The sequence below is a fragment of the Perca fluviatilis genome, chromosome 9 (genome assembly GCF_010015445.1).
Source record: "Perca fluviatilis chromosome 9, GENO_Pfluv_1.0, whole genome shotgun sequence".
NCBI classification, from domain to species: domain Eukaryota; kingdom Metazoa; phylum Chordata; class Actinopteri; order Perciformes; family Percidae; genus Perca; species Perca fluviatilis.
In genome coordinates this window covers 30,954,455-30,979,408 of record NC_053120.1, presented here as the reverse complement: position 1 = coordinate 30,979,408, position 24,954 = coordinate 30,954,455, and the positions used below count along the sequence as shown (strand labels likewise).

Sequence of the window (24,954 nt, the reverse complement as noted above, 5' to 3'; positions counted from 1 at the left end):
TAAACAAGTGGCGTCATCCCGTCTTTCTGCTGCGCCCCATTAACTTAGTGTCAAGTTTTACACTATGAAGGTTAAACTGCAATTAATTGCGGTTCACATTATCAACCGTGGTGGTCCGTTACACTGTATATTCAATATCACTGATAATTTATTGATCAATCAAATGTAGCCTATTTCAAAATAGAAATATTACACTTAATTTTGTATTTATAACACAATTGAATTATTATACAAATTAGCAGTAATAACAGTTCTCTATTGTAATGAGACTATCTCCCCACAGAGTTACCTATTCCATATGTACTCGGGACTGACCCACTAGGGGAGTTGATGTGGATATCACTTTAAGACACACCATTACGTGGCCCATGCTCTGACATAAAAGGCCCAGGTGTGCATGGGTTCACTGATGCATTGATTTCCACTGTGAGAACAGGAGGCGTGTGAGCACTTGAAAGCTACAAGTCCGAGAAAGGAAGATTCTTACATCCACTTACCTTGTTTCTCTCACTATGACTCTAGAGTCAATACTTGCTCTGAAGCTAATCACCGTCACTCTCTCACTTTCTCCCTTGCTCTATCACCTGCTACACACACACACACACACACACACACACACACACACACACACACACGCCGGCTCAACGCACACACCAACACAAAAGTATAAACATCAGGCCACTTACGTAGGCTACAGTGAAAGCTCTGCGTGGAGACTCCACAGAACCATAGATCAAGCTCTTGGCTGATGTGTTTGCTTTCTCCCTACTACCTAAACAGAGAGAAGTCAAACACAGCGTCCCTCTTCCTGGATCCCCTAACAGACCTCAACAGCGGCTACAATATAAGGAGAAGGAGAAGAAAGAGGAGCAGCAGGAGGGCACATTGGACTACCAAAGTGACTTCGAGAGTGAGAGCAGGACAGAGTCAAAATACAGTGTCAATCAGATTTCAGAGCACTTGCAAGAAGATGGAGATGAAGAGAAGGTGGTACAAGAGGTCAGCGAGGAGGATTCAGATGTGTCCTGTGAGAGGACAGAAGATAATTACTCGAGCACTTTCTCAGACACAAGTTGCTCCTGCACCTCAGAGACCCCAGATCACAGTCAAACACGCAGGATCAGGGACTCCAGATTCTCTGTATCACATGACAGCCAGAGCCTAACTCGCAAGTCAAGGAGGCATGCTTCAACTAGAATTGTTTTAAAAGAGGCAGAAGTACAGACTCAGCCCATTCCACTGTCTTTAATATGGCCCACAGGTCAGTCTGCCCTACATGACATTTGTATATTTAAGGGCGTTTTCACAACTATAGTTTGTTTGCTCTGAATCAGTTGATGAGTTTGTAAACTTGGAGCGATTTCCCTTGGTTTGGTTTGGTTTCACACCTGGAAAAATCCAAGCGTACCAAAATGCGTCATTACAAATCACGCAAGAACGTTGCTCAACGTTGGTCAAATGTGTCTGCAGGAGCAAGAAAGTAAATACAGTCTTGTGTGGACTAGTGCATATTTCTTGCATCTCCATGGTCAAACCAGCTCATTTCATTTAGCCTAAATAATCAGACATTGTTTCGCGAACGACATTACCACGTCTGCTCTGGTCACCGAGACTCTGCTCTGCCGGTGCACCAGGGAGATGCGAGTGACAGAAGGCAACTTGACTGCTGTCTATTTCTGTGAGAGAAACACTGCAATATGCTACAGTTTGCTGCTCTGCTGCATCGCAAATTGCTAAGCACACCTGACATTAACTCAAACCTGCGGAGTATATATAGTTGGTGCGGTTCGAGGTCCGGATCACGTTCTCACCATAAACAAACTGCTCAAGAGTTCGTTTGAAAGCGTACCGAGACCACCTGAACAAGATCCGCTTTTGTTGTGCACCCGAGTGTGATTGCCGCAGTCACACCTGCCCAAACGAACCGCACCAGCGGTGCAAACAAAATCTATTGTGATTCAACCGAACTAAACAAGGCAGGTGTGAAAGCGCCCTTAGATGTGCTAGAGGCAATATTCATCACTACCGCTGTCCCATTTCTTTACAGTAGTCACCAAGTTATCAGGATTAATTTGACAATGACATGTGGAATCTGGAGGTGATGTATAGAACAGCTCAGTACCTCTGTTTCTTATCCCTGTCTCTCCTCACTCTGTAGGTATGGCTACTTTGAGTCCTACAGTGGGCATTACTTACATGGATCCCACCCCAATGGCTGCTCATACTCTCAGTGCAGAAATAGTGGAAGGTAAGATTCAATTAAACAAAACTAAATACAACATTAATACACATAGAACACTAGAAAGCACTCTGAGAGAGCCTACCTCTGCCGTGTCTCTTATCATTTACATTTATTATGTTAAAAAAAATTTATAAAAGAATTCTAATGCAAAATTCCAACAGTGGTCATACTCTGAACACTGTGGTAGGGCTATCTAAATGTGGTGCTAATGCACCAATTACAGGTGAAATGTTATTGAATTTTGCAGGATTACTTTGAGTATATTTAGGAAATACCTTCAAAAACGTTTTTTTTTTTAATCTAATCTATCTTTTTGGGGGGCTTGCAGGGCTCCAGACTGAAATTTTTTATTTATTTACATTAAACGTTAAACGTGGAAGGGGCGCATCAATGAATCCAGAATCTGTGGCAGGCCAATGAGTGTGAGAAGGATAGGGAATGGCCACTGTAAGTGGCTAATGTGTGGAGGGGGAAGGTCCTAGAGATAATCGAGCGCGCGTAAACGTCTGTGGGAAGGAGACCTGTGGCTAGTGTGCTAGTGCCAGAGTCTACAGTGTCACAGTCGGATGATGATTCAGAATCAGATGTTTGTGTGGCGAAAAAGGCCCAAACCCCCCATTTTCGGGAAGACTGGCTGCTAGAATTCAGCTGGTTGAGGTACTGTAAGGAGACGAACTCCATGAACTGCGAACATTGCAGTCGCTACCCCAGAACTGTTGCACAGCGCTGTTGTTACCATGTTTCCGTGAAAATCATTATATTGCCATCCATAATACATTTACGAGTGGTGATCCGCAGCCGAAGATGTATAGAGCTAGAACAGTGACCGTAACCTGTGGTATTGAAAATACAAATTGGCACTGAAACAACAAATATTGGCACTGAAAAATGTTGAACTGAAATATTAATTATTTTGTTTCACTTTGACATTTTTTTTGCATTATGATAGGTTTTTCAATGTCAATCTACATTTTGTCTTGATGTCTGTCTTTTTTCAGTGACAGTTTTTTTTTAACGTCAGGATTTTTACAATGTCGCTGGTTTTCAATTTCAACTTTCTGTCACTGTTTTGGCGTAAAGAGGAGGGGCTTGCGGGGAGGGACAAAGAGGGCATGCTTTACGGATAATTTGCATAGGCTACTGGCGAGAGACCGCACCTCCACAGGAATCCTCACAGATGTGTTATTACCCATATTTGCAATGGCTTCCACAAGTTCACTTTGAACCTCCAAATCTCAATTAAATCAGTTTATCTCTCCCATGTTTTTTTCACATAGAAGCGGGCTGGTTTAGTGTTAACTTTTAATGTAGGCCTAAACTGTGCCGTTTTGGCAGAGGTTAGCACACGTCAGCTAATTTGTGGCTAATTGTAGCTAAGTCTCCTGCCAGGGATGTCAATCTATCTTCTATAATCTATTATTTATAGTAACAGTTATTCCTGTCCTTTTAGGAGTCCTAAGGCCAGTGTTATTGCTGGTGCACAAGGCTTGACTCGCTTGCGTCTCTCATTAGCTCCGTCATGGATGTATTAAGAGAACGAGCTCCGCTCTCTCTACCTGGCTAACACTGGCACGGAACCTTAACGCCCCTCCCCCATAACTATCCTCCAATCACAAGTATAGCTGCTGACTGACAGGTTTCTAGGCAAATCACACACTCCCTAACAGGCATAACGCGTTCACTGATATCTCCTAAAACTGGGTAAACACAGTTACTGACAAACTGCCTTAGCTGAACATAACAGTTAACATGATCATGTAAACCAGTCCAGTACAATATTTTTTAACAGTTTAACTGATAGTGTTAATCGGTCAAAAACAGTATCGGTTAATGGTTTACTAAGACATCAATGTATAAACTTGCCTGTAAACACAAACAAGTATGTATGTGGTATTTCTGGATTAAAGGCATAACTTTTACATTTCTCATCCAATTTCACTAAGTTGTGTATAATTAAAGGCACCTTTGACTGGGATGCCATTTATGGAGAGACTGGTGAGAAGCCTTCAGGAAGTTCTGCAACGTCAGCCTGTGGATTTTGACTATTTACACTTTTACTCAGTGTTTACACTTACACTCTTTTAAGTCATGAAATGGGACTTGTACCCTTTTGCATAGGCCAGTAGGTATTAACCCTCATATGCATTACCATTGCATTTACTGTAATTTGTTATGCAATATAAAATCAAATTCTTACTTGAATATATTTGTATTCATTGAAATGGTACAGCTTTAACTGTTTTGCTGGAGTCCATGTACTGTAAATGCATGTCATTTCAAAAACTGTTTAGGATTAAAATCAGTTCTACATATAAAGTAAAGTTGTATTTGTCATTTTAAAATAACAACAAAATGATTTTCCTGTGTTATCCTGCCATGTTTATGTGTGAAGAATCACATAGGTGCAGTCTTGTAAAGCTATCCGCCATTGTCCTCGGAGGGAATCATAGGGTTAATGGCTGCCCTCAGTTCTGCCATAGTCTTTGCCAGAGGGCATTGGGTGGGTGGTAAAATTACTCCACTGGCAGACTCTTCTGTCACTCTGTCATGGTCCCCCTCCAAGAAAAATCTTGTATATCCTGTAATTGACAAGTAATATTAAAAGACTCTGCAGTTGCTTTTAGAATACTTCACAAAACAATAATTTTGATAAATATCCAAAACAAAATTAAATTAAAGGTTTAATTGAACATTTTAAGCTGCACAGGGTCCTTGAGAAGTCTGGGAAAGTGTCAAGGTCCCTCTGGAGGCGTGGTACAAATATATAGTGTGTACAAAATAAATGCAGACTGTTGGAGGGATCTAGCAGGCAATCCTCTTAAAGACTGACACATCACGGCACAAGCGCTCCACCCTACAAGATAAATACCAAAACTCACTCAGTGCACTATTAATATCCCTTTAAACCCCCAAGTAGGCTAGCTGATGTGGTATTAGCTAGCGTTAGTGCTTGTTCAGCTAACCCCTGCCAAAACAGCACAGCTTACATTAAAAGTTAACACTAAACCAGCCCGCTTCTATGTGAAAAAAACAAACAAACCGACTTACTTGAGATTTGGAGGTTCCAGGTGAACTTGTGGAAGGCATTGCAGATTAGAGGTGTGAATCTTCACTGATCTCCCGATTCGATTAGGATTATCATGTCTTCGATTCGATATCATGATGCATCAAATACATTTTTCTATTAAAGCCATGTAGGATATTTAATTCATAGCTTTTCAAGCTATAAGTGCTCTAATACTAAATAAATGGGACACATAAAACTACAGTACTGAGCACATGGCACTTCCTGAATGTGCATAACGTTAAAGAATATGTAAACAGAAATGTTGTTAGGCCTACATTAAATTGTAAACAGAAATAATCGATTATGAGCCTGCCGATTATCGATGCAGCATCGTCCATGCCCACGATTCGATGCATCGATTATTTGATTAATTTCAACACCTCTATTGCAGATATATGGTTATAACACATCAGTGAGGATACCTGTGGAGGTGCAGTCTCTCGCCAGTATGCAAATTACCCACAAACCACACCCTCTTTGTACCGCCCCTCAAGCCCCTCCTTTCTACTCCAAAACAGTGACAGAAAGTTGAAACTGAAAACCAGTGACATTGTAAAAGTCCTGACAGCGTTAACAAAAAAAATCACTGAAAAAAGACAGACATCAAGGAAAAATCAAAAAATTTTCAAAGTGATAGAAAATAATAGCATTGTGAGAGTATACATTTTTGATGTTTGTTTTATATTTCAGTTCAACATATGCCATGTGCCAGTATTTGTTGTTTCAATGCCAATTTTTATTTCCAATACCGCAGGTTACTGTCACTGTTCTAGCTCCATAAAGATCATCCATTTGTTTGCTAAAGACATTGAAACGTACATTGGCGAAGAAAATGCTGCGTAGTAATAGCTGATAATGAGTTAGCCTTAGCCTACCGTTGCCCTCCTCTCTTTCCCTCACTTTCTTTACGTCTCAACCTGGCTTGTGTCTACTTCCGATCGGCGGGGCTGTGTTGATATACGTCGGCAGTGCTGTAGTTCATTTACTGATTTATTTGCATTTTTAAACGTCCGCTCCGAAATTTGCCACATGCTGTTGTACTGCTCCCTCACTTGGGTGAGAGAGGTAGAAATGTGACAGCAGAGAGCGGAGACCGCTTCTATCAAAAAAAAATACACGTAGGATGCTAAATATATAACTATTTACCTCGTAAAAACAAATAGTGCTTGTGTGTGTTGTGAGCTCCTCTCTCTCTTGCTCCCTCAAGTTTAAATACCTTAGATATGATTCGAGAGAGGGAGAGCCTGTATGAGGCAATAATACAGTACACTGACAATAATACTTTATTTACATTTCTGAATGTGCATTTGTTAAGCACCATTCAATTAAAATGTTACTGTGAACTAAAATAAAACAGCACATTGTAGTTTCTGTATTTATTACAGTGTGAAAAGTTGCGTTGCAGGTCGATTTAAGTTGTGGGCCCCTACATTTTCTGCCTGTGCCTCTAACTAGGGCTGCAACAACGAATCGATAAAATCGATAAAATTTGATTATTAAAAAAGTTGTCAACGAATTTCATTATCGATTCGTTGTCGTGCAACTATTACGCCACTCAGTCGCAAAGATAAAAAAAATTTGAGTCAAGCGCGGAGCAGCGCAGCGCAAAAGAAAAAAGACCAGAGCGGGGGTAGAGGAAATATGGAGAGAGACCAGAGAGACCCGTAATGTTGTTCTGAAACACACGGCAGAGGCAGAGAAATCCGTACGACCTAAGTCATCCAAGGTGTGGGAGCATTTCACACTAAATGAATCAAAAACGTGTTAATTGCAAGATGAGCAAAAGCGACATGGCACGGGCGGACCACGGTGATGATTCAGCACCTAAAACGTAAACATGTTGGAGTCCTTGATGAGGAGGAAGGGAGTTCAACAGCAGGGTAAAGTCACTACAGAAACCTACTTTTGTTCCGTTTTGAAGTGAGGAACGTAACGTCCCTCCAGTAGCTCTTCTGGTGCTGGTGTGGTGTTTACTCGTTATCCAACTTCACAAGCATGACATGCTTGCGTTAGCTCGTTAATAACAGTAGTAAAGCAGGGGTGGTATAGTTTGCAAGACTAAAGACACGTTTTTATTCACTTGCCTTTTGTGGCCCCCACTGTATTTGTCAACCCATTGTTGACAAATACAGTGGGGGAAAAAAGTATTTAGTCAGCCACCAATTGTGCAAGTTCTCCCACTTAAAAAGATGAGAGAGGCCTGTAATTTTCATCATAGGTACACTTCAACTATGAGAGACAAAATGAGAAAAAGAAAATCACATTGTAGGATTTTTAATGAATTTATTTGCAAATTATGGTGGAAAATAAGTATTTGGTCAATAACAAAAGTTCATCTCAATACTTTGTTATATACCCTTTGTTGGCAATGACAGAGGTCAAATGTTTTCTGTAAGTCTTCACAAGGTTTTCACACACTGTTACTGGTATTTTGGCCCATTCCTCCATGCAGATCTCCTCTAGAGCAGTGATGTTTCGGGGCTGTTGCTGGGCAACAACTCCCTCCAAAGATTTTCTATGGGGTTGAGATCTGGAGACTGCCTAGGCCACTCCAGGATCTTGAAATGCTTCTTACGAAGCCACTCCTTTGTTGCCCGGGCGGTGTGTTTGAGATCATTGTCATGCTGAAAGACCCAGCCACGTTTCATCTTCAATGCCCTTGCTGATGGAAGGAGGTTTTCACTCAAAATCTCACGATACATGGCCCCATTCATTCTTTCCTTTATACGGATCAGTCGTCCTGGTCCCTTTGCAGAAAAACCCGCCCAAAGCATGATGTTTCCACCCCCATGCTTCACAGTAGGTATAGTGTTCTTTGGATGCAACTCAGCATTCTTTCTCCTCCAAACACGAGTTGAGTTTTTACCAAAAAGTTCTATTTTGGTTTCATCTGACCATATGACATTCTCCCAATCCTCTTCTGGATCATCCAAATGCTCTCTAGCAAGCTTCAGACAGGCCTGGACATGTAGTGGCTTAAGCAGGGGGACACGTCTGGCACTGCAGGATTTGAGTCCCTGGCGGCGTAGTGTGTTACTGATGGAAGCCTTTGTTACTTTGGTCCCAGCTCTCTGCAGGTCATTCACTAGCAAAAATCCGGGGGGGACCCGTGTGGTCCTGGGATTTTTGTTCACCGTTCTTGTGATCATTTTTACCCCACGGGGTGAGATCTTGCATGGAGCCCCAGATCGAGGGAGATTATCAGTGGTCTTGGTATGTCTTCCATTTCCTAATAATTGCTCCCACAGTTGATTTCTTCACACCAAGCTGCTTACCTATTGCAGATTTAGTCTTCCCAGCCTGATTTTGTCTCTCATAGTTGAAGTGAAAGGTGAAAGAGAGAAAGGTAAAGTCAGTCGAGTGAAGCTGAGTGGCAGGACACCCACAGTCCACCAAGCATCAATACCCCGATTGTGAAGGAGGGTACAACATCTGAGAACATGGAAACCAGCCAGATGAAGACTGCTCTGGAGAAGAACGTTCAAGGCCGTAGACTTCAAGTGATGTGGCTGATGTCCAGCGTGATCTGAGCAAGGTCCTAGACCGACTCCGAGGAACAGCGGAGAAGAAGCTGGGGAAAATGAGCAACCTAATCTACACCTATGGTGCAGAAAGGTTTGGAATGAAAGAGCCAGGGAAGAAGAAGACAACAGCCCCTCTGAAATCCAGAAGGCAGCAGGAAATCAAGCGCCTTATCAAAGAGAGAAGGCTCTCGAGGAAACAGTGGAAGAAATCCGCACTAGAGGAGAAAGAGGGAATTAACCTTCTGCAAGCAGACCTAAAGAGCCACATGGGAAGACTGCGAAGAGCAGAAAATCTTAGAACTCAACGCAAAAAGAAAGAGGGCAAGAACTTCCTTTTACCAGGATCCCAAGGATGGTATGGAGGATATACTGTATTTATTAGGGCCCGAGCGCCGACAGCGAAACTGATGGAATTCTTCTTTCTTTTTCCCGGCAAATGAATCGCCTTTTTGAGGGGTTTAACATACTCAGAAACTCACCAAAATTGGCGGTCGCATCAAGCCTAGTGAAAATTTACGTATTTTAAGGGTTTCGGGAATAGGTGTGCAAAAATGGCTCGCTAGCGCCCCCTACAAAGTTAAAAAAAATTCAACCCTGCAGTACGTTTAATGTAGACTAACGAAACGTGGTACACATATTTAGCATGTCAAGACGTACAAAAAAAGATGAATGCAGCCATACCCTAAACCCAACAGGAAGTCCGCCATTTTGAATTGAAAGTTTGAAATTAGTGCAATTTTGGCCATTTCCACATAATAATAATACATGTCGTACTTTAACGAACTCCTCTTAGAGATTTCATCCGATCGACTTCAGATATGGCCTGTACCATCTTAATACCTTAAAGATGAAAATGTATTAAAAGAAAAACTTATTCTCGTCATAGTGCATGGGCGGGGCGGCCATTTTGCGCGTAAGTGGGTGTAACTTAGTACATTGTCCAATTGGCTGGAAACCTTTCATGATTCATAAGACTCTAACCATGAGGACATTTACCGGCCAAAATTCACTCAAAGGCATAGCGCCCCCTAGTGGCAACAGCAAGTAGGCCCAAAACTATACGTGCTATACTTTAACAAACTACTGTGAGAGATTTCATCCGATCAACTTCAAATTTAGATCTAAAGACCTAAACGATGAAAAGTTATTAAAAGCAAAAATTTTCGTCGAACGCTGTGGCCGTGGCGGCCATTTTGAGCACTTATTGACGAACGAAAAAGTTGTTGTAACCAAGGGGGTAAGCATCTGTCAACAACCCGTAGCTCCTATGGCGCCATTTTGATGCTAACAAGCACTCATTTTGACGTCACTTTGACAGCGAATAACTTAACATCTGAAGCATTTAAAGACTTTATTTGTCCATTGTTTATTTCTAAAGAAACACGACAATGTATAAAAGGCACCATTACCTTGTACCTCAGATTATGGCTCCGTAGCAGGCGTTTTTATAAAAATAGGCAAACGATTGTGTCATAACCAAGCGACTTACTGTCGCATAGTAGAGTAATTACCGTATAGTACAGGAGAAGCTCGCAGGCAGTTTTGACTTACATTAGTTGTTTGTTTAATTACTGTGCCCATGTTATCTCTTTACATATACCTACGCTCGCCATCTTTGCAAGATTGTGAATGATTGAGATTTCTCTTGGCACAGCTACCAGAAGACTTACAACTTTCAGACAGGTTGCTCACGTCACATTTGCGTTGTCTCTCTCAGTTGGAGGCTGCGCAGTAATGCTCAGCGCTCACCGGAAAAGTGCTTCTAATATCCTTCACTGGTCTCCGTCCAGAGCAACGGGATCTGTTGGTCCATTTACTTTATACTTTATATACTGTCTATGGTTGTAAATTTAGTGTACATTGTCATATCTGCCCGAAATTTCTCATGTTTGACAAGGGTCCAGGCCTGAGGATACCTACAGGCCAAAATTGACTTTTGGTCATAGCACCCCCCGCTGGCAACAGGAAATCAGCCCTATATGACAAACATCATCCGATTTATATGAAACTTATAATGTGTGGTCTACATGTGATACTGAGCCGCCCCCTGTACTTTAACCACGCCCATGTACTTAGGCCACGCCCCCGCATATGGCCCCTCTTTGAACCATTTAAGGTAGTCTTGTGTGAGGTGTCATTGAACTCAGCAGAGTTCCTTCTTCATTGGTGATGTTTTGGCCCGCCCCCTATGCTTAAGCCACGCCTCTTTCATAACTGGTGACCAATTTAAGGTGGACTCTTGTGTGAGGTATCATTGAACTCAGCAGAGAGTTTCTTTTTGATTGGTGATGGTTTGACCCGCCCCCTATGCTGTAGCCATGCCCCTTTTTTATAACTCATGACCCGTTTGAGGTAGACCCTTGTGTGATATCATATCATTGAATTCATATCAGAGAGTTCCCTTTTCATTGGTGATGATTTGCAGTGTCTGAGTGACGCGCAAATGCACGGCCGCAAGGAGCAGCGTCCGCCAGTAACCCAGACGCGGAAGGAGGTGCGAGGGCCCGTCAAACACTGCTTGCAGCTTTAATTCAAATTGAAAGTCCAAAGAGAAAACGAAAAGAGATCAAATAAAAATATTTAAATTTTACTACGCTACTAGGAATAATCATGCCATAATTCAATTTAAAAAAATAAAAAGGAAACTGAAAAAAAATTAAATGTAAAATGATAATTTTAAACTGTAAAGTGACAATGTAAAAAGTCAAATTTAAATGCAAAGCTTAAATATTAATGCTCAAAGTGAAATCTTAAATTGAAAAATGACATTGAAAATCGCAATGTAAATGAGAAAAGAGAAACCTTTTCAAAATGTGAAATGGAAAAGCTTAAATGGGGATACTTAAAATCTCAAATAGAACAAACAATGAATTTTTATTTAGCCTTTGCACTTTAAAATTTTCAATTTCAATTTTCAATTTTATCTTTTGAATTTTACATTCGGCAATTGCCCTTTTGACATTTTAAGATTCTCCTTTTCAATTTGGATTTGGCATTTCAAAAACGTATGTAAATGAGGAGGCGTGGCCTAAAGGCTGGTGGGAGTATCTGAAACAGAACGGGTGCAGAGGCACCTTAGGGACAGCGGGGGAGCTGACTGCTGGGAAGCACTAGCGCCCTTTATGTAGAGAGTGTGGCCAACTAGGGAATCGAATGTTCGGAGCTATCCCGTTATGATTGGTTCCGAGGTGGTCACATGTTTCATGGACTCCATGTTGATACTAACATTCATCTGATTCCCTTTGACATAGTGCAGGGAATAGTGGGAAAATGTAATAAATTATTTAAAAAATGACATAAATCACTGAAAAAATGCCCAACTGTTGCGCATTTGGCTGCAATGAAAGACAGGGAAGCAGCAAAAAATTTCACAATTCCCCCCGTGACCCAAAAAGGCAACAAGTATGGGAGCTGTTCATTATTGTGTGAGGTAAATGTCAATTTCTCTTTGATATGATAACAAATTACATAGGACAAATATAGTAATACCATCGTTAACATGTACCATGCTGTCAAAAAAGTTCTAACACTGCTTTAGAAATGAATGAAGTTTGAATTTAGCCTTATGCTAGCGTTATGCTTGTGATCTTGCCATAGTCATATGGCTTTTGGTCTCGACCGAGTCCAGGTGTCTTTATTATGTTCATAATAATATTGGAGGGAAAGTGAAACACAGCTTGGACGCAGATGTTGTATGGCTTTTCACAAGTTTAGACAGCTAGCTATCACTACGCCGACGTTCGCTAATGTTAGCCTAGCCTGCTAGGTAAATATTACGACTGCCTTCGGAGTTTCCTATAACTGCGTCCACGTTGTCAACATAAGACCTGTGGCGTTAGTGCTCCTTTTGTACCATCATTTTATTGAATGAAATATTGAGCTTCGCTCCTCTGAGATGGGTGGGTTTGTGTTACGTTACACACAAAGCTAGCTATAGTTAGCCTGTATGCTAGCGGACATTAGAAAGGTAAACACTGCTCAGAGACTTATTAGGCGATGTGGTCACTCACTACAATGAGCATTTTTTTTAGGCCCATTTACGATATAGAAGGTAAATACAGTACAGGCCAAAAGTTTGGACACACCTTCTCATTCAATTGGTTTCTTTATTTTCATGACTATTTACATTGTAGATTTTCACTGAAGGCATCAAAACTATGAATGAACACATATGGAATTATGTACTTAACAAAAAAGTGTGAAATAACTGAAAACATGTCTTATATTTTAGATTCTTCAAAGTAGCCACCCTTTGCTTTTTTTGATAACTCTGCAAACCCTTGGTGTTCTCTCAATGAGCTTTGTGAGGTAGTCACCTGAAATGGTTTTCACTTCACAGGTGTGCTTTGTCAGGGTTAATTAGTGGAATTTTTTCCCTTATTAATAAAAAAGCAAAGGGTGGCTACTTTGAAGAATCTAAAATATAAGACATGTTTTCAGTTATTTCACACTTTTTTGTTAAGTACATAATTCCATATGTGTTCATTCATAGTTTTGATGCCTTCAGTACTGTATACACTTGAATATTTCCGTAAGGGCCTTTTACATATTGACAAACGTTGATAATAACATGTATATGTCTGTTTATGGTGAAAATAAGCGATTCATTTCAAGATAGCATATTCGCCCCATAGGGTTACACTGTAGAGTCATCTGACGTTGGTATCCAATAAGGTGCCCATGATTTGAGTTGGCCACACTCTCTATATAAAGGGCGCTAGGAAGCACACTGTCTGAAACTACTACAGCGACAACACAGTAAAGCTGCAGACACATTGACCAGATGGCCGACCCTCGGCAGAAAAGGCAGTTGGACTGATCAGTCTCCCTGAGATGGTCAAAAAAGTGCCTCGGAACACACCAAAGCGACAAGACGTAAAACGTCTCCATAACAGCAGACGGCGCTAATCGGTATTGTATATCGGTATACGGCTTGTTCAGAATATGATCTCATATTGTACTAAAATAGTTCACCAAAACGTATTTCTGAAAACATTTTAAGCGAGAAATAAGCCATGCAGTTGCTGAATCTGTCTTCATTTCAGATCGACAAAGGTCAGTTTAAAAGATTTTCGTCAGATTTTGAGAGACTCTAGTCACGCTCATTCCGCTCCCCGTTTCCGGGTTAGCACTCTACCAATCAGATGGGTCATTTTAGTCCGACTGCTGGTAGTGCCCGCCTCGCCGATTATACATGTCAAATTGGCCAAAATGAAGGCCGACGGCCCCTCGGACGGACGACAGACTCGAGTCACTGACCTCCCCAGACTGAAGTATAGTCAGAAAGAAGCTGCTCGTCTCTCATTTACACAACTTCCACAGTATCACTGCTTATAGTTACTATGGATCTGTATTTTTCATTTTATAACAATTCTGTATATATATTATATTATATATATATTATACTGTGCTTCTCAAAAAAAGGAAAATAACACTTTGTCTTGGATGAAAGTTAAACTTGTTGTCTCGTGAAATAAAAGTTCACAGTTCAGGACTCGTAGCAAGGTGACATAACTAAAGATCTGTGTGTTATGATGGAGCTGAGGCATGGTTTGGTTGAGTGGTTAGCAAAGGCAACCGTTGTCTGGGAGACCAGATTTCAAGACATGTGGAAACCTTTCATTGTAACAATAGTTTATTTTAACATTTTGTTATAATTTGAATGAAAAAAAAACAGTATTGTTATGCCTATTTTCACTTTTATTGAAATACAAATAATTTTTGCTGTCAACTAATTCATATTCTTCCACAGAACAAAACTACATAATCATAACTGAATTATAATAGTTACAGTTGGTGGCCAAATAAGATAAAATTGGACTTTATTGCTCCCCTATAGGATAAATTCAGGTGTCACAGCAGCAATTACAGATACACTATGTACAGTAGTAGGGAATAGAAATATACGTATAACAAGCAAAATAAGAAAGGTACGAAAATTATATCCTATAAAATAAAAATTGTACAAGCTAAAATAAAATACAAGACTTTAATGAAGTGGCAATGTGTCAAGCAGCAATTACAGTGGCAATGTGTCAGAGACAGTGTTGGGCAAGTTACTTAAAAAATGTAATACATTATGGATTACTAGTTACTGTCATCTGAGAGTAATTAGTTATATTACAATATTACTGTCTCTGAATTGTAATGCGTTACACTACTTTTGCATTACTTTTGAGTTACTTTTACCAAAATATCCACAGAAGTATGACTTGGCATTCTAAAATGCTAAAATTTAGTTTACTGCAGCTCATTATATATCCAGTCGAGGACAATATGGTTATAGCATAATGACTGTGTAGGCCCCTAAGGCTACTAACAACTTAATATAATAGACGCAGTGAAGGCTCATGGCACAATATAACAAGTAACAATCACTGTCAGAATTACAAAAGCAGGCAAAGAATCAAAATCTGGTAGATTCTGATAGATTTACTGTTCATATTTAAAGCATAGGCCTATGCATATGAATCACAATAGAGCTGGAGCCCACTATTATGCAACCTATAGTCTAATGATGATAAGATGCACAATCTCTTATTCTTTTTGTTTTTTTTATTATTTTATTCTCTTTTAATTCAAGTTCACAGCACAAAGCTGGCACGCATTGGATGACATAGCTTATGCTTTATAAAGAATCAAAAAGTGCTCCTGGAGAATTAGGCCTCCTGGAAATACGACTCAGTAATTTCAGTCCAACTTCACAAAAATTAACATGTGGGCTAAACAAAGCCTATAATTGATTTTAAAACAAAAACAAACATATAATAACTAGACATGTAGCTAACGGCTCTGTGAAGCTGCCCATATTTTTCAAGAATACCAAAAATAAAGTCAAAGTGCTTGGGCCTATAAGACCTCATGTGAAAATACAGCTCAGTCATTTCAGTCCAACTTCACAAAAATGTAAGCTTGGCTATATTGAACCCACCCACAAAGAAAATTGAAAGTAAAAAATAAAGTATAAACAGGAAACCTGTTACTCCACAACAGAGGTAGCTGCAGCCAAACCAGGCTGGTAAAATAAATAGAACTATGAAGATACTTATGGCCTACTTACGGTTGTGTGTTGGGGGGGAGGCTAGCCTATTTGACTACCCAGTTGACCGAAATATCTGTTGAAGCGCATCAGGAGAAGGCGCTGAAAGCGTCCATCACCAAGACGGTTGCGTTTTGGGGTGAGCACAAGACTCCCGAGACTGAAAAGTCTTTCTACTGGTGCACTGGATGGTGTTGGGGCGTTATAGCGAAGTGCAATTTTTTTAATTCTTGGAAACTGGTGCAGACTTTCCATCACAGGGGCAGAGCTTAAATAAGACACTACCTCTGTTTCCACTGACATGGGTGCATCAGCTGTGGCATTGGGCTGGGCATCAAAGGAAAAAAAGTCCTCCTCGCTGGAGGCAACAGCAGCAGGATGAGGGACATCAGGTATCAGGGCTGCAGGCTGTTCTGTTGTTAGGGAGCGGCACTCCGTCGTGAGGAGGAACTTGATGTGGTCTCTTCTGGCTTCTTCTTTTATCCAGCGTAGCTTGAACTTGGGCAGTGAGACGGCGGCCAGTAGCGCATCCTTGGAGTCAATTGTTGCTGCAAATCGAGTTTTAATTGCTCCCACAATAACCTCAGGCAGCCCAGTGGTCATTTGCGTTAAGCCATTTTTTGCTGCTAAGGTTTTGGCCATTAGAACCTCTAGGGTTGGTTGAAGTGTTCCATAGAAACAAGTGTCCTCACCCTGTAGGATGTCCAGTGCGACTGTGAAAGGCTTCATAATGGAACACTATTCCTTGAGAAACTGGTATTCCCTGTCATTCATACATTTAATCTGAAGCTGTGTTTATTTATGTCAGATAGGGGCATTTCTGTAATCCGAGCATAGGCATCATAGAATGAGTTCCACCGTGTTACTGTGGGGACAATCAACTTTCTATCACTGACCTCTTCCAGGCACTCGGCTGCGACTGTGGAGCGGCTGGCCTTTGTCCATAGCGCTGAACATTTGGCTGTGGCACTACGATACACAGCCCTCGATTCTGGATTAGATGCTAGCCATTTATCAACCTCATTGTTGGCAATTAGATTAAGTGTATGGGCTGCGCATCTATGGTGGGGAGGCAGTACACATAGCCCACGCTCGGGATCATCATCATCGGTGGTAAACACACTGTGAAGGTCTGTAAAGTCTACTTTGCCATCACCCTCCACCTCATCTTCCTCCTCGGTCTCAATATGCTGATGCTCCTTGAACGCCTTCACAAAGTTACTCCCGTTGTCCGTCACACATGCAGTGACTTTATCGTAGGTCAGCCCGTATTGAGAAAAAATGTCCTCTAGTTCTGTTGCAATTGCATCATATGTATGTCGACCTCTGAATCTTCTACAAGCTATTGCAGCCTTCTTTCGTTTCAAAGTATCTGCATCGATCCAGTGCACAGTCACCCCCATGAAACTTTTGTTATTTGCACTCCACATGTCTGCTGTTGTTGATACATACTGCTGAGCTTCGATAACTTTCTTCAGCTCCTTTTCCATGAGATCATATGCCTTATCCAACTCTTTGGCGAATGTCTTTCTGTCTGGCAGTACATGCTGGAAAATTAAGAAAATCTTTAGATATTAAATTCATGCTGTGCTTAATGGATTAAATAATATTTGGATACAGGTAAATACATTCATGTTTTTAATGTTGCCGTTTGTAACAACACGGGACGTTAAATAACATTGGCATGGCTCACTTACCTTGTCATTGTTAGTGTTGACGGGGATTTTGCTCACAAGCTTTCTAAAAGCCGGCGATTCTACTGTTGATAGAGGCGGCATGTCTTCAACAATATACTCCGCCACGAGTCTCTTCACCTCTCTGGGTTCAAGCAGCATGGCAGTCCGAGAGAAACTTAATTTCTGTTGCTTTATATTCCCCGCGCTCTCATCCTCTGCATTCTTTCTCTTCTCTACGCCCGCAGCTCTCTCAGTTAGCTTAGTGTTAGCGTGGCACCGGTCCAGGTGTTTCTTCAAGTTACTTGTGCTATTTCTCGACGTAGAGAGTTCCTTTGGTGTCGCACATAGATTGCACTTGACTATAACGTTCTTATCCTTGTCTCCAACGAACTGAAAATAATGGGAAAATGCCCATCTCGCAAATGTAGAATCCCTCTAAGTCGAAGAGGGGGAACTGTCGAAGTTCAGCAACAGGAAAAACATCACAGATTTTTTTTCTTCTCTGATTCTGAAATGTTTCTCGGAGTTGGTTGTTAAAAAAACAGCACTTTATTTTGGGTTGAAATGCGTTGTAACGCGCGTTACTGAGATTGTAACGGGTATAATATTACCAAAATTTTATTAGTAATGCGTTATATTACTGCGTTACAGCAAAAAGGAATACATTACTGTAATTGCGTTACTTTTGTAACGTGTTACTCCCAACACTGGTCAGAGAGAGGGAGAGTCCTGAGTCTAGTGGTGTCCATTGATCCAGTGGTTACAGAATCATCAGTCCAGGTTGTGATGTGACCCAGTGAGCACTTGTGGAAACTCTGCAGCAGGCCGCTGATCCAAAGCTGTGACACCAAGAGCTCCTTCACTGTGATGTTAAGGTGAAACATCTTTCTGAAGAGAGGACAAGTCAGTGCAACAGAAAAACAGTCGAGCTTGTCTTAACCTCATCCACTGCACTGCTTCAACAGTCTCAGCTTGCACTATATCAGGCCTATTACATTTTTAGACTAAAGTGTTTTGGGTAATGTCTGTGTCAGATACACTGTTCAACCAGAGCAGTGATAATGCTAGCATCTTAACACTGCAATGACACCGAACTGAATCAGATGCAGGTTAATTAGTTACGTTAGCCCAATCAGCTGGTCCTCGCTGTTAGCCAGCTTCTCCAGGTAGGCCCCAGACAATTGCAGGAAGCATATTGCGTCCTAAATGACTTGACACTGCCTGTGTTCTATTCTGCAAGTTACCATGGTATCAATTTAATCATGCATGCAAGACCGATGGGGAACTTCGTGGAGTTGTTAATGCTCCTTTTTACTCCTGGTGAGTTTGTGTGTCAGGCCAAATTGTCAGACATGTAAGAACACATTCACCATCAAGTTGAAGTCATTGCCTTATTATTACAAACTGACGCTTTCATTTTCCCCCTTACAAACTTGACTCCCACGGCTTCCCAGCTCACTTGGCCCCCTCTTCCCACATTTTAACCATCTCCCTGCCTGAAAAAAGCAGCCAAACATATTCACCACCATGTATGATGGTGTGGAGTTGTTTAAACTACGTTTGTTGAAGCTTTTGGTCATCTGACCAAGCACTTCTTCCCTGTTTGTGTTTCCCGGTGGCTTTGGCTACTTTATGTTTTAATTCTTTCTACCTTTGTGCGTCTTTTATGGCAGTCTCCCAGCTCACTGCTCTCGTTCTCCGTGATCATGGTTTGGTGTCTCTGACAGTCCTATTGTATAGCTGAAATTTAGAGGGACGTTTGTATGGTCTGACACTCCCCTCATTACGCTGACAGTGCCTTGGGATTTAAAGCTGGGAATTTTTGTATCCACATCCGCTTTAAACTTCTCCACAACAGTATCTCGGACCTCCTGGTGTGTTCCTTGTCTTCATGATCTCTCCGCTTTACGGCCTCTGAGACTTCACAGAGCAGGTCATTTATACGGATATTAACACGTGTTCTATTTACATCATTAATTTAGTCACTTGGACATTCAGATCCTCACTGAACTTGGAGAGTTTGCTGCACGAAGTAAGGCTGAATAATTTTGCACTCACTTTTCAGTTTTTATTTGTTAAAAGTTTGAAATAGCCAATGAATTTCGTTCCACTTCATAATTGGGACCCACTTGTTATTGATTTTTACAAAAATTACAGTTTTATATCTTTATGTTTGAGGCCTGAAATGTGGCAAAAGGTCGAACGCTTAAGGGGCAATACTTCGCGCACTGTAAATAACAGCCCATAAATAACAGAATGCTGAAAGCAGAGTTGCAACTAGAGCTGGAAAGTTCAGTCTTCTGGACGGACAGCACAACTGTACATCAGGAACAAAACAAAAGGATTTCACACCTTTGTTTCAAATAGGATCTCCATTATCAGAGAAGCCACTGCTGTCTCCCAATGGAGGTATGTTGACACAAAACAGAACCCAGCGGATGAGGCCTCTCGGGAGTTGAAAGCTGAGGAACTTCTCACATGTGGCAGATGGATCCATGGCCCGGACTTCCTTTTCAAGAATGAAAGTGAATGGCCTGTTAACATTGTAAACCTGCTTCTTTCAGTTGCGACGACCCACAGGTCAAAGGACAGGCTAGTGTGGATACTGTGATCACCAAAGAGTCACAGAATGCAACAACCCAGTTGATTACCAACTTCTCGTCATGGAAAAGGTTGAAGACCTCAGTTGCTTGGTTTCATCAGTTGAAAAAGGTGTTGCAGTTGTGTCAGAAAAGACAGGAAATACAAGCTTATGTGTCTAGTAATGGACTTGACATAACATAACAGAAGAACAAAGTGGAAAAAGAGATGCAAAGTTCAGAGCTATCATGACAACGCTGGTCAAAGGACAAGAGGAGCTTTGTTGCAGGAGAATTTGTTCTTGTGGCGGACTCTACTGCCCCTCGTGGATCCTGGCTGTTAGGAAAGGTGTTGCAGACCTTTACAGACACAGGGACTGGTACGGTCTGTCAAAGTCCTGACTAAATATAATATATATATTGACTTAGTATCTCAATATATTGACTCAGTATCTCAGAATATAAACTAAGAATCTCAAAGTAATGAGAAAATATTGACTTAAATCTCAATATATTGGCTTAGTATCTCAATATATTGACTTAATATCTCAAAATATTGGCTCAGTATCTCAATATATTGATTTAGTAACTCAGAATATTGACTAAGAATCTCAAAGCAATGAGAACATTTAAAATATTGACTTACAATCTCAATATATTGACTCAGTATCTCAATATATTGATTTAGTAAGTTAGAATATTGACTAGGAATCTGAAAGTAATGAGAAACTTTAAAATATTCACTTAGAATCTCAATAACTTAGTATCTCAATATATTGACTTAAAATCTCAATATTGACTTAGTATCTCAATATATTGACTTAGTAACTCAGAATATTGACTAGGAATCTGAAAGTAATGACAAACTTTAAAATATTCACTTAGAATCTCAATATATTAACTTCTGCACACCGGTGTGCAAAGTATAACTTTGTATTATGGAGTCTGGAGATCCTTTTTTCTTGTTGAATGGGAAATATATTCTTGGGACACGTGTGTTTCTACTGTTTCAACTGAATTTTATTAATGTTGATAGAGTTTGGATGCTTTCAACAGTTCGAAATCTTTACCTGGACAAGTGACTTAAGTGCCTCAAAAAGTTAATGTCAAGCTAGGGCTGGGCGATAAATAGATTTTATCGATTAACTCGAATGTGTAGTCAACGTGGATTTGTTTAAATGAAAAATCAATTTTCTCCTTAACATCCGCCGACGCTCCCCTCTGGGCTCCCGTAGCTCCGAACGAGCTCATCCCTCCCCCCGCACGTTTGCCATAGAGATAAACAAACAACATGGCAGCGACAGGGACTAACATTAATTATTTTCTTAACCAGTCGTTTCATTACTTACTTATCCGTAATCTCGGCCGAAATAACCGGCCGCTCGCGGTGCACTGTCCCCTGCTGAGAGTCACCTATTCTCGGTAACTGAACCACCAGCTACAGCTGACCTGAAGGAGCACCATGTGGGGCACCAGAGGCAGTGTTGAGGAATTCTTTTGCGGCTCAACACATCAGGCTCGTTCGAGATGAACTGCGCCTCGCCTGTAAAGTAGACGAGAGCAGGCGGCAGCAGCCGGGGGCGGGGACAAAAGTCCGCTCTCAAGTCGGACAGTTTTCCAGCCTTTTCCAGCAGCCTTCAGGCTGAACAGGAAGTGACACAAACACTGTGGTCCGATTCCGATTTAATAAAATGTTATCAGACCCATATATCAGCTCCTACACAGTCTCCAGTTGTTTTTATTATGACAGAGTAGCTGTCAAAATTCTCTACATGCGATCTGTTGCTGATTTTAATTACCAACAGACTGTAGATGATCCGTAATCTGATCAGATTTAGTCTCTCTGACTTTTAAACACAACTATCAGCCTCACAACATGTGTTCTGTACAGAATAAGCTTTTAAATCAGACAAATCACAGTTAAAATCCCTCCGATTGAAAATCAATAAAAAGTTTATATAAAACGTCATCATGTTGAGTCAATTCTGAACCAATCAGCTGTTCGATCAGCTGAGAGGCCGGCGTTTCCCAGCAAGCACTGGGTCCGCCTGCGTCCGCCTGGCTCTTGCAGTTGGAGAAAAGCAACTGCGCTGCCTGCGTCTCAGAACTGCGGCCGCCTTGGTCTCGTGAGATTATCGTTGCCCACGTGTGCATGACGTCAGAGCAAGTCGGGATCAAGTCATTGACACATATATGGAGGCTGAACCGTGCAAGATGGCGGTGTGAGTGCACGTACGCTTCGGAGCTGTTCACCTTCAGACTTGCATATTAGAGGAAACATAGTTACTTAAAGTATATTGTTAGAGGTATCTTAATGCAAAGTTGAGTGCATCGTGTCAACTAATTGTTAAGCTCGTATCGTGTAGAATTCACGCCTCTTAACGACACACGTGGGGAAAAACTTTGGCTAACAGCATCGCTAGCTAGCTTACCACATCTACGGCAGCATGCAGGTACCGATGGAAAATCCGCTTATGAACAACCTACACGACTACTGCATGGCAGATGCACCTGTGATCTCCCTCGGGGAACCAGATCTCCCCCCTCTCCCCATATCTCCTTCCACAACTCCCTCAAAACCTCCTGCACCAAAGAAAATGAAGTCGCAGCGCTCCTTGGATCTAGACAGTGAAGGTATTGTGCAGAAAATATCAGTCATGTTCAACACAAGAATCGACTCTCTGGAAAAGAGTGTGGAGAGAATGATTTCCAACAATACACTGAAGATTGAGGGGTTAAAGAAGACTGTTGATTTTGCCTGCGCTGAGATCCGTGAAGTGAAAGGTAAAGTGACACACATTGATGACCGAGTCAACGTAGCGGAGAAAAAGGCAAGCCTACTGGAACAACGAATAACTGAGCTGGAAAACTACTCGCGACGGTGGAACCTGCAACTCTACGGTATCGCTGAAAACAAAGACCAGAACGTCCGCCAAGAGGTTATACACATATGTCAATCCATCCTGCCGGAGCACAAGGCCAAACTCCCCGATGTCATTGACTCAGTGCACCGTCTTGGCCAACCAAAGAAAGATGCCACCAAGCCTCGAGGGATAATTCTACAATTTGGTTCCCGTATATACCGCGACGCTGTCTGGAAAGCTGCAAAGAAGTCCACCTTCCTTCTTCAAAACAAGCTACGTTTTGCCGAAGACCTGTCCCCAGCAGTCAGAGAGCGAAGGATGCAGCTGTGGCCACTGGTGGCTAAAGCGCGAGAACAAGGGAAAGCTGCTTACTTCGTGGGAGGTTGAGCCTTTTCCAACGGAGCTGAACTGTTTCCAGAAACCTGAAAGTGGTAAACGCCACACCTGTCAACATGTGCCTTAAGCCGAGTTAAGTTATAACAACCAAAATGCTTTTCATTCACTGTGTGTATGTTTCTCTGTTTTGAGAATCACTTTATTGTTTAAATATTTTTCTAAGGGCTGTTGAGCACATTAATGACACTCAACTGTTTATGTTTACAAGACATCTATTACATCCAGTCAATTTTTTTTTTTTTTTTTTTTGCAATGTTCTATAGGCTAACATTTTATGTCTATTAATTGCTAATAACTGGTATGTGTTATTTGTCGACTGAGAACCTAGGTACCTCCTTAGTTTTCATTGCTTTACTAAGTTCCTCTATGCACTTTTTATTTAAGTTAAAATGGTGCAGTTCCTTACAGTAAGGTTAAAGTCTAGTTTCATTCAAACTTTACTTCATAGTGTTCTAGCTGTTGTTGTTAATGTCTTTAGCTATCATTACTCTCAGTGCCAGGGGGATAAGGAATATTGTTAAGCGCAAGGCGTTATTTTTGTTTGTCAAGCAGCACAAATCTGATTTCTGTTTCATTCAAGAGTCACACTCAGTTCCGGACGATGGTAGATTATGGAGATCCCACTGGGGAAATGATCTGTGGCAGGCTCATGGGTCTGAACATTCTGCTGGTGTTGCGACTCTAAAATATAACTTTCCAGGGACTATTCTTTTATCGGTCAGTGATACATCAGGTCATTTTATTTTTCAAGTGTTAACCATTGAAAACTTTACTTTGATAATTATTAACATATATGGCTATAACTCTAACCATGAGAATGACATAATGCTTGAAACTTTAGAGAAACATATACAAAATACCCTTAATAACTTTCCAAATTCAGGTATAGTAATAGGGGGGGATTTCAACATGGTTTGAGATCACAACATTGACTGTTGGCCTCCACGTGTTTCCACAGCAGTAAATGAAAACTTAAAATTATTGTTGCAAAAATTTTACTTGATTGATGTATGGAGGTTTAACAATCCTAACATAAATGCTTTTACTTGGAGTAATAGGAGTGGCACCAGACGTTCACGATTGGATTATTGGTTAGTTTCTGATCATTTGAATATTGATAAAATATCAGTTAATATCATTACAACGCCATTAACAGATCATAATGCAGTCTCTATATTTATCCCCTTACACTCTGCCCTCTCTACAAGATGTAGAAATGCTTACTGGAAATTAAACAGTTCGCTTTTACAACACGATGTGGTAAAATCAGACATAAAAAAAACTAATTTTGGAATAAAGCGAAGTCCGAGGATGCTTTTGGTAGCAATTGGGAACTTCTCAAATTTAAAACTGGCCAATATTTGAGGAATTATGGTAGTATCCTATCCAAAAATCGTAGATTGGAGGAAGAAAGAGTGGTCTCTAAAATAATTTCTTTGTACCAGAAGGACCCTGCAGATATTTCAGAAGAGGAACGACTGACCTTAATTTCAGAACAACTTAAACTAAATGAGATTTACTCCAACAAAGCAAAAGGTGCCTTTATAAGGTCAAGAAAAAAGTGGAT

General features: G+C 41.0%; 1 protein-coding gene across 2 annotated transcripts in view; it reads left to right on the top strand.

Moving 5' to 3' along the window:
• c9h19orf44 (chromosome 9 C19orf44 homolog) overlaps positions 1 to 24,954 on the top strand; it is a 65,476-nt gene that overhangs the window by 32,276 nt on the left and 8,246 nt on the right. For both annotated transcript variants that reach the window (XM_039812358.1, XM_039812357.1), the window contains 2 exons: positions 781 to 1,261; positions 2,159 to 2,248. In XM_039812358.1, the coding sequence (XP_039668292.1) occupies positions 781 to 1,261; positions 2,159 to 2,248 (571 nt within the window). The remainder of the gene's footprint in view (positions 1 to 780; positions 1,262 to 2,158; positions 2,249 to 24,954) is intronic.